Below are 10,874 nucleotides of genomic sequence, written 5' to 3' on the forward strand. Positions count from 1 at the left end.
TCCCCACCCCGGGCTGTCCCCTTCCCACCCCTGGCTGTCCCCTGCCCACCCTTGGTTGTCCTCTCCCCACCCCTGGCTGTCCCCTCCCCAGGTCTGTCCAGCGGCATCCACTCACAGGGCTCTGCAGGATCATGGTGACCCGCTTCTTCTGCTCCATCAGGTTGAAGTCCTGCCGCAGGTCGGCCGCACGGTTGCGCAGGCGCAGGTACTCAGGGTCCTCCTCCGAGAAGCGGTCGAAGTACTGCTGTCCCTGTGGGGGTGGCGGGGAGGTGGCCTCGGGGACAGGCTCTTCGCTCATTTTCTTGGTGGCTTTGCGCGGCACTCCTGGAACCCTGCAAGGGGGCGGGGAGCAAGGCAGGCGTCCCGGTTAATCTCATTGGGGGTGAACCTGTGCCTGAGGTGGTCTGTGCCAAGTCCCAGAGCTGCCACTGAGCAGGCACAATGTGAAGCTATAGGAGACCTACAAGGGCCTCGCCTCTTCTGCACTCACAGCGATACCTGGTGTGATTACTGTACTTCATGGGGTTTGCTCAGAGGCGATATTTAAGGAAGCTGATTGCCAGACCTTTGCTCGTTGGTGCTGTTGAATGGGTCTGAACCACCCACCTTTGTGGCAGCAGTTGGACACTTAACCACAGTTGAACTTACAGCACTGTTAGACTAAGATATCGGTACAGGGCTCAGTGTCCATCACTCTTTCCCCAGCTAGTTGCCCAGGTCACCCTCCGGCTGGAGTGACACATGGTGTCCCATGTGGATACCTGCCTTGCAGACTGTATTGAGGTTCTGATATCGACCTCCACAGCACAAAGCTACGTGCTCAGAATCATAACTTCATCTAAGATGTGAACTAAAATGCAATATCACCATCTCATCTCATTGCCATTAACTCAGAACTGACTCACAGCTGGCCCTCCAGAGGGTCTCCAGTGACAGCAAATAGCACAGGAGGAGAACGTCCACTCTGTAGGAGGTGGGGTCCTTGTCTATTCTTTCCACTGACTTCCTGGTGGCCCATTTCTGTCTGTCCATCACCCTCACGAGGACTTATCCCCAGCAGTCCCACTTGTCCCCGTCTTTAGCTTTCTCTGTCCAGCAACTCATTACAAGAGGAGGGCTTGCTGGTGCCCTAGAAAGCAGATTCTTGTCCATGCCTGGCTGGTGACCTCTTATTCCATCTGCTGTTGGAACTCCACCCTCTGGAACTCTCTCTGTAGGGGATGGAGAAATAGATAAGCCACAAAGAAGTGGGGCCCCTCTGCCAGACAAATCCAGGGGACTTTTGTTTCCATTCTACCTTTTGGAGACAGGCAAACAGCACCATCCATGTACAGGCACATAGAGAGAGCCCCAGGGTTAGCCTAAGACAGTGGTTCCCAGATTTGGATGCACACAGAATTACCTGGAGAGCTTTACAAACCACTGATGCCGCAGGGCACGGTGGCATTAACCTGTGATGTGGCCTGGACAGAAGGCTTTTTCAAAATCTCCCCCGTGCGCTTCCAAAGGCAGCCAGGCTTGAACTACCACTGGGCTCAATGTGAAAGGCTGTGACATGTAATGGAAGGGTTCTGCCCCAGGTATTGGACATTTGGGGCCACCAGTCTCTACTTGACACACCACAGAATAGCTTTTGACCTAAGGTCCCTATGCTGTTTGGGTCCCTTGCTCCCCAATATCAATCACCACTTTGCATTGCACTTGGCATGCAGGTTTGAGGCAGCACCAACTTACACTCCTTCACCACAGGCTGCAAACCAAGACCCTGGAATCAAGAATTTGATTTGCTATTATTATTAATGCTAGGTGTCCTTGAGTTGACCCTCATGAACAACAGATCTGATCTGAGCTGTCCTCACCACCTCCGTCATGTTCAAGCCCATTTGTCGCTGTCACTGTGTCACTTCGTCTCATTGAAGATCTTCCTCTCTTTTTTCTGACCCTCTGCCTTTGCTCGCAGGTCTTTTTCAATCATGAGTCATTTCCTGTGGCTCAGTCTCTTCCAGGCAGCATAACCCCGAGCTTTGTGAGAATGAGATGCTGGACAGCAGGGAGTAAGGGAACAGGAAATGCAGTTTGCTGGAAATGGGGTGGGTGGGCGTGGGGTGTGTGATAAAGAAGTCTTTCTAAGCCAATTTGGCGGAGTGTTAGAGTGGCTGGTGTAGTACTTAGTACTGCTAGGCATGTTCCTTTCATCTAAATGAAGAAAGGAGAATTGAGGCAAAGGGTTGTTCCTCGTAGGGCTGAAAGCTAAGGTCTGAGGCGTCATTCCACTGGTGTGGGAGAGGAGTACCCCACACCCCACAGACAGCCAAGAGAACATACAGGTCTATCCTGGAGGAAGTGAAACCAGGGTGCTCCTTCGGGGCAAGGACGGCGAAACTTCAACTCACATGCTGTGGGCATGTTGTGAGGAGGGGCCAGTCCTTCACTGGGAAAGTGGAAGGTCAGAGAGAGGACGGCTCCCGACAGGCTGGACTGACACAGTGACTGTAACTATGGGTTCAAACATCTCAGACTGTGAAGATGGTGTGGCCGGGGCAGGGCTCAGAGCTGTAGTTCACAGCATTGTTGCTACGAGTCACAGTCCCCACAACAGCACCTGACAACAATCGCCAGGTACACGGCTTTGGCAAGTCACTTTCCCTTTCCAGGTCTCCCTCCACAGAGCCCTGGTGGCCTAGTAGCATGGAACTGGGCTGCCAACCCAAAGTCATGCAGTTTGAATCTACCCACTGTTCCAAGACGGAAAGATAAGCTCCTTCTGAGCTATTTACAGCCTCTGAAAACCCACTGGAGAGTCAGCTAGGAGTTTGTTCCGACTCAGCAGCACGTAACGACAACGGGTCTCCCTGTGTTCACCTCCAAATAAGAGGTGAGCCAAAGGACCTCTGGGATTCCGTGTGGCTCTGACGGGGCAGGCTCTGTCTGACATGAAGAGGGACAGAAAGGGCAGAAAGTTGGATGATCCAAATTTCCTAAAGCCAGGGACTCTCTTCCTGCTTCCTCTCCCAGAACTCGTCTTCAAGCCAGATGCCAGGAGAGAAACATCTGGAAATGGCACACGTGACCAACTGGCAATTGCCGTATGGGTTCACATTACTCCTGTGTGGGTTAGTAACTTTGCCCCCAAAGGGCTGCACCCCTCTCCCAGGCCCATCTCTGGAACATAGGAGGGTAGAGGAACACAAGGTCGACCGTGATGAGTGTGTGTGGGGCCTCTGAGACACAGTCATGACCAGATCTCCAGGCCAGGCAGGGCTGCACAGGCCTCACTCCCTGCACCCTACCTCTCTCCTCCTGGAGAGTGACTCATCAAGGCAAATGAACCTCCCTTTGCACTTTCAAAGCCCTGCATTGTTGTTATTTTTAAAACAGCCACAAGCAACTCACCACACCCTCCAATGCTGAATGTGAGCATAGGACAGAGCTGAGGCCTAAGTGCCCAATGACTCCAGTCCCACCAACTCCACACGAAGCTCGACACTCAGATTCTTGGAGGCTGGGAGCCTCTGACCACAGAGCCTGTGGCCGAGCATTCCAGACTTAAACCCCTGCTGTCTAGTTGGGGAAAGACTGGTGTTTCCCCTTCCCTTTGGACTGGCTAAGTTCTCCGAGGTCAGGTCTATGAACGCCCTAAAGCCATTCCCTTCTCCCAGAAGAAGCAGGTGGACTTATGGCTAAAGAGCTGTCAACACAAAGGCCCTTGATTTTAATCCACCCGCTGCTCCTGGAGATAAAGCACTTTCCTCCTGTGCTATTTACAGCCTCTGAAAACCTGCTGCAGAGTTGGTTTTTGCTCAATGGCACAGCAAACAAAGCACTGTTGCTGTTAGGTACCACTGAGAACAATTGATAGCAGCCCCGTGAACCACAGACCTGAGCCCTGTCCTGTGCCATCCCCACCATCGCTGACACACTCGAGCCCACCGCTGCAGTCACTGTGTCAATCGTCTCATTAGGGGTCTTACTTTTACTGACCCGCCGCCACCTTTCTAGGCATGATGTTGCTCTCTGAGGAACACCCTCTCCTAGCAACACGTCCAATGTATGAGAGATGAAACCTTGCCATCTCTGCCTCCATGGAGCACTCTGGTTACACTTTCTCCAAAACATATTTGTTTTCTTTCTGGCGGTCCATGGGATGTTCTGGACTCTTCACCACCACCACAGCTCAAAGGAATCAGTTCTTCTATCAGTCCTTCTTCATTAACCAGCTCTCAGATGTGTAGCATGTGACTGAAAAGAGTGGATCAGGCCTGAATCAGGGGCACTTTAGTCTTCAGACTGACATCATCGCTTCTCTGTATTTTTGAGCGATCCCTCACGGCACACTTGCCCAGTGCAACACATCTCCTGATCTCCAGCCAACAACAAGGCTGTTGATTGTTGATTCAAGTAAGGCGAACAATCATCAAGAACTTCAATCCTTTCTCCATCCATCTAGCATGTTGTTAGCTATTATTCCAGTGGTGAGGACTTTTGTCTCCTTGGTCTGGGTATAGGTTTCATATGAGCACAATTAAGTGCTCTGGGATTGCCATTCTTCTCAATATTAGACATAGTTTGTAACGATCCACACAATAAAATGCTTTTGCATAGTCAATAAAATACAAATAACCATTCCCGTGCTCTCTGCTTACAGCCAGAATCCATTTGACATCAGTAATCTTATCTTTGGTGTCACAGCCTCTTCCGAATCCTGCTTCTGCCTGAACTTCTGGCAGTTCTCTTGTCAATGGACTGTTCTTGCTGGTTTTGGAGGAACTTCAGCAGTATTTTGCTGCATGGTATTAAGGATATTATTTAATAACTTCCACATGCTGTGGGTTTACCTTTCTTTGGGACTGGAACAAACTGGGATCTCTTCCAGTCAATCAGGTGCCGTCCTCCACATTTTCTGGCGCTGACTGGTGAGCATGTCCAGGGTTGCATCAATTAGTTGAAACATGTCAATTGGTATCACATCAATTCCTGAGGCCTTATTTTTTGCCAATGCCTTCAATGAAGCTTGAACTTCCTACTTTATTACCATGAGCTCTTGTTCATATAGTTGTTGTTATGTGTCATCAAGTCACTTGCGACTCATAGCGACCCTATGTACAAGAGCCCTAAACATTGCTCTATCCTGTGCCAACCTCATCATCTCCGACACACTCACTCCCACCACACCAATCACAGAACTGATCCGTCTCATCAAGCGTCTTCCTCTCCTGCACCATCCCTTCACTCTCCCAAACATGATGTCCCTCTCCAAGGACCAGTCCCTCTTTGCAACATGCCCAAAGTATGTCAGATGAAGCTTCAGAATCCTTGACTCCAAGAAGCATTCTGGCTTCACCTTCTCCAGGACAAACCTGTTTGTTCTCCTAGAAGTCCATGGTATATTCAATACTCTTCTCCAGCACCACAGCTCAAAGGCATCAATTCTCTATCATCCCTAGTCGCTTTCCAACTCTCCGATGCATAGCACATAATTGGGAAGACTATAGCCCAGATCTGCACTTGCAGCAGAGGGTCAAGGACTGGAGCCTTCAATATGGATTGAGACTCAATTTTAACAAGACAAAGATTCTCACCACTGGACCAATTGGCAGCATCAGGATGGATGGTGAAGAGATTGAGATTGTTAACAACTTTAGTTTGCTTGGCTCCATGGTCAACACTCTTGGCACCAGCAGCCAGGAAATAAAAAAACGTATTGTGATGGGAAAGTCTACTCGTAGGGACCTCTCCAAAGTACTGAGAAGCAATGGTGTCACTCTGTAGACTAAGGTGCGTCTGATACAGCCTAAGGTCTTTACAATCACTTGTTACACATTGGAGATTTGGACAATGACTAGGGAGGATAGAAGGAGAATTGATGCCTTTGAGCTGTGGTGCTGGAGAAGAGTATTGAATATACCATGGACTGCCAAGAAAACAAACAGGTTCATCCTAAAGAGGGTTAAACCAGGCTGTTCTTCGGAGGCAAGGATTCTGGGGTTTCGTCTGACATACTTTGGACATGTTGTAAGGAGGGACAGGTCCTTGGAGAGGGATATCATGCTTGGGAGGGTGGAGAGATGGCGCAAGAGGGGAAGACCTTCTATGAGGTGGATTGATTCAGTGACTGGGGTAATCGGGATGGGTGTGTTAGAGGCAGTGCGACTGGCACAGGATAGAGCAGGGTTTAGGGCTGTTGTACATAGGGTCACTATGAGTTGCAAGCGACTTGATGGCACATAACAACAACAACAACAACAATGCCCAGATCCGATGCACCTTAGTCTCCAACCTGACATCGTTGCTCTGCAGTATTCTGGAGAGGTCCCTGACAGCTGACTTTCCCAATGCAATTTGTCTCTTGATCTCCTGGCTGCTGGTACCAAGAGTGTTGACTGTGGAGCCAAGCAAACTAAAATGGTCAACTATCTCAATCTCTTCACCATCCATATAGTACTTCCTGGAAATCTTCAGGGTTGACCAACTCTTTTTGGTGTAGTGACACTGTGTATTCCTTCCATCTTCTTTTGATGTATCCTCAATCATTAAAAATTTTGCCCATAGCATCTCTCCATATTGCAAGTTGAGGCTTGAATTTGTTTTTCCTTTCTTTCAGCATGAGAAATGCCAAGTGAGTTTTCCCCATTTTATTCTGACTCCAGCTCTTTGCACATTTTGTCACCATATTTTACTTTGCCAAGAGGAACCATGAAGTTCTGGGGCCAAAGGACAGCATCTCGCAGCACCTGCTGACCTGCCTTTCCTTCTCAGAGCCTGGCCCCTGGAGGGCATCTTCAAAGGGGGCTATCGGAGAGACACCGTGGTCCCTCTGTTATAAGAGTGGGGCTGCAGACAGACCCTTTAGTTTTGTGAACCAGAGTTCCATCGCACCCTTTTCTTCCTTTCTGAAGATGTTACGTGGATGATCAAGGCTGTCTGAAGGGTAATTCTATCGCTGTTATGTGCCATCAAGTCGGAAATGACTCACAGCTGAACCCTCAGTGGGTTTTTGGAGACAGCAGGTTGCACAGAAGGAGACTACCCACATTTATCCTGCAAAGCAGACGGTAGATTCGAACTGTGTGCCTTTGTGTTGGCAGCACAAGTACTTACCACTAGGCCACCAGAGCTCATAAAGCACAGATTCTGGAGCCAGCTATCAGCTTAAAATCTCAGCTATGCCACTGACTTGCCGTGGATCTTGGATGAGTTATGGAACCTTTCTGTGCCTCTTTCCCTGCTTGGAAAACAGCGGTCACAACAATTTCATTGCCCTGAAAGACCATTGTGAAGAGCAGACTTGTCGGTGTACGTGGAGTGCTTCAAACATGCCTGGCTGCATAATAAGCCCTATTAAGCATTTGCTTTGATGATGTGTCATTTACATGCTCTTAATGTTAGGAACTTGAGCAACAAGAGGTGGGGGATCCAATTGTAAACAGGTGCACATTCAATTATTGTAATTATATGTTTTAGTTAAAAGAAATCCCAAACCTAATTCAATCCTGAGCTGTGTTAACAAAAAGGACATCCAGAATAAGCTGATAGGAATGCCTACTGTTTTCTGATCAGACGGTGGAAAGCACGCGAGCCTGCAGACCATTAAAAAAAAAACAACCACACCAAAAAAAGAGGCGTTAAAGATGCCAGTGGCCCGAGGAGATCTGCCTGTGTTGGAACCAGGCAGGAATCTGGACAAACATGTATTCATAATTCAATTTCATAATTCCCAGAAGCGCTCAGTTTGCCAGACATGACTGTCTCAGTTTGCTGATAAACAAAGGCTACGGGGCTTGCTCAGGATAGCAGAAATAATCAGCAGGGCTGTTGGGACAAAATCCTGCATGCCTCCCCCCCCACCACACTGTCGCCAAATAGCTGTGAGGCGGCCGCGTGGAAGAGGGATTCGGTCCTTCCCTATAACCTCTGGGGACACAATGGTGGGAATGATTCCTGGCTCAGGAAGGGAATGCGGGACGCACTGTCTTGCTGCACGGTGAACATTCACTTCTCAGGGAAGGAATGCTAGAGGAGTACGCCTGAGTCAGGCCATGGTGTTTTCAATCCCTTGCTATGTATGTATCAGAGAGCTGGACAATGAATAAAGATGACAGGAAAGAAAGCAATGCCTTTGAGCTGTGGTGTTGGAGAAGAGCACTGACTATCTCACGGACTGCCAAAAGAACAGACAGGTATGTCTTGGAGAAGGTGTAGCCAGAGTGCTCCTTGGAGACAAGGATGGCCAAGCTTTGTCTCACATATTGTTAGGAGCTACTCCCTGGACATGGACATCACGCTTGGAAAGGTGGAGGGTCAGCGAAAGAGAGGAAGCCCCTTCACGAGATGGACTGGCACAGTGACTGCAGCAGTGGGTGGGCTCAGGTATATCAGAGGTGATGGGGGTGGCTGAGGACAGGGTTAGGGTCACTATGAGTGGTACTCGACAGCACGTAACAATGGCTCAGGATAGAGCAGGGTTCAGAGCTGTTGTACACAGGGTCACTATGAGTCAGAGTCCACTTGATGGCACCTAACAACAGCAGCAGCTGCTGGAGGCTGGGTTAGAGACCTCCAGGGTTAATGAGTTGCACTGTCAGCCCAAATGCAGGCAGTTCAAACCCACCAGCTGGTCCATGGAACAAAGCTGTGCAGTTTCCTCCCGTGTGATTTACGGCCTCTGAAAACCCCCCAGTGGCAATGAGAAGCTCCTAATGAGGTAGTGGGTGCAAGAAAGGTTAACAATTCATGGTTCCTAGTTCACCAGCTTGAGTATCAGAAAACATCCTGGTGTGATGTACCCAAGCGAAAAGGGTGCCTGCTACCCATCACCCCCAAACTGCTGGTGAATTACCAGGACGCTGGACCAGCCCCGTCCAAGGCTCGCTCTCCTCAGTGCGTGGCCGCACACCCAGGTCCGACCTCAGGATGCCGTCAGCATCTACTCGGCGTCAGATGTCTGCAGGGATCTGGAAAACAGACACAAGGGCTGTCAGAGTCTTGGGGGTCCAGTATGTCCCGGAACACTGTCCCGACAGCTCGGTGTGTTTCTGCAGCACATTTCTTCTAAGGTCTACTGGGCGCCTCTTCAGAATGGCCTTGAATTTGTCATCTGCGTTAGAAGTAAATGATGTCTACCAAGAGCTAAAGAACGCTTCCTTATCATCACAGTTGGGGTCTGGCATTCCTTCGAAGGGAAGGATTAGAAAATTCCTTTGTGGCAGGTGGCCGGGAAGGCTTTGGAGGGGAGGAGGGAGAGTGGACAGAATGGGTGCTCCTTGGTGAGCCCAGAGGCTGTGAGCTGGAAGGATTATGCCCCCCGCCTTCTGATTCCCCTCAAGACACTTCACTAAGGCAGTGAACTTAGGTGCTAGAGTCCACAGGCAGAGAGGCCTCAAGAATGGCTACCCCGGCAAGAAGCTGCACTGCAATCCTGAAGGTGCACAGTTTGAATCCACCAGATGCTCCACTGGAGGGGGGGGGATATCCTCCTGTACCAGTTGGATCCAATTTGACAGTACAACATCATCCTTCTCCTCCTCCTCCACCTCATCATCATAATGGCATACCCCACATTTTAGAGTTCTCCAGGCCACAGATTGATGGGTTCAACATAACTTCATCCAGAGTTAAAGGGGGAGAAAGGCCCAGCTATACATATGGAGTCACCATGATTTGGGAGGGAGTAAAAGGCAAATGGTTACTACCACGTTACATGTAACAATGGTTACTACCATGGGTCTTAGAATGCAACCGTTCAAGGACTGTCGAGTGGTTAATATCCTATTAAAAAGGGTGAGTGACTCCTCCCCGAATCCCGAAAATCAAGCCCTTGAGCGCGTGCATCAGGAAGGGTTCTTCCTTGGGTGAATGGAGACAGTAAACAGAGGAAATGGGAAGTGTGGCGTTCCACTGGGGCGGGGAGAGAGGGGGTCGCCATTAATGTCATGAAGCGCAGTATGAACTGTTAAACAGAAAAGCAATTCACTCTAAACTTTTATGCAAATCACAACAGAACATTAATTTTAAAAATGGTCCCTTTTCTAAGCGACACGCTGTGGCTTTCCATTTTCACCCTGGTGTTTAGACCCAGAGATGCTTGGGGCTGGCAGCACCCTTCTCCTTCCTCACCCTTGGGGGCCCAATCGAGCTTGTTCAGCTTCTTTGCCGGCTCCTCTTTGCCCGTCTGAGTTGCTGACTGATGCTGCCCAGGGCAGCGCTATTTGGAAAGACTTGGCTCACCAACAACAGACAGGAAGTACTTCAGAAGGTAGGGGGGCCCAAGACGGATGTCAGCGCCTGCAGACTGAGGCACAGCTTCCTTTCATGGGCTGAGAGGACCCAGACTGTGTAGTTCTGATATATGTCCCCCCAGTTGGGGACTTGACAGTTGTTCCTAAGAGCTGGTCTCAGTGCTTTGTGCACCCAGCTGGGGCTCCTTCCAGTGAGTTTAACTGGTAGCTAGAACAGGACACTTGGATGGCCCAGTGGGTAAGGAGCTGTGGGGCCAACACAAAGTCAGGAGGTTCTAATCCACCAGCTGCTCCAAGTGAGAAAGACAGGCTGTCTCTTCCTATATGATTTACAGCCTCTGAAGACCTGCTGCAGAGGGCTATGGGTCGGCACCTAACAGCGACAGCACCAGGTTAAAGCCATCACTGATGCTTCTGTCCACACCCAGCAGCATGAGGAAGTGGTTGGTCCTGCAGCCAGGTACACCGCGTCACTCAGAGCGTTGGCTGCCTCCTTGCCCAGAAGCCCCACTGAGCATACCAGCTCCTGCTAAGATGTCACACGCCCTGGACTATTTCCTGTGTTCACTGAGAGAATGAGTCCTTTACCCCCAGGTGACAGCGACTGTCCAGGGGAGATGAATGACAGGGCAGGGAAGT

General features: G+C 49.9%; 1 protein-coding gene across 2 annotated transcripts in view; it reads right to left on the reverse strand.

The window, feature by feature from the left end:
• The window catches only part of ADD2 (adducin 2 (beta)), a 64,342-nt gene extending 55,481 nt beyond the window's left edge, over window positions 1-8,861 (reverse strand). The window contains exons 1-2 of one of the 2 annotated variants that reach the window (XM_006880858.1): window positions 8,837-8,861; window positions 116-332 (exon numbers count right to left, since the gene is read on the reverse strand). In XM_006880858.1, coding sequence (XP_006880920.1) covers window positions 116-298 — 183 coding nt within the window. In that variant the 5' untranslated portion in view covers window positions 299-332; window positions 8,837-8,861. Of the gene's footprint in view, window positions 1-115; window positions 335-8,836 lie in introns of those variants that run through there. The other variant, XM_006880859.1, reaches the window with a different exon arrangement.
• Window positions 8,862-10,874: the final 2,013 nt, after the last annotated feature.

The sequence above is a fragment of the Elephantulus edwardii genome, unplaced genomic scaffold (genome assembly GCF_000299155.1).
Source record: "Elephantulus edwardii isolate Elephantulus edwardi_28Jun2011 unplaced genomic scaffold, EleEdw1.0 scaffold00011, whole genome shotgun sequence".
Lineage (NCBI taxonomy): Eukaryota > Metazoa > Chordata > Mammalia > Macroscelidea > Macroscelididae > Elephantulus > Elephantulus edwardii.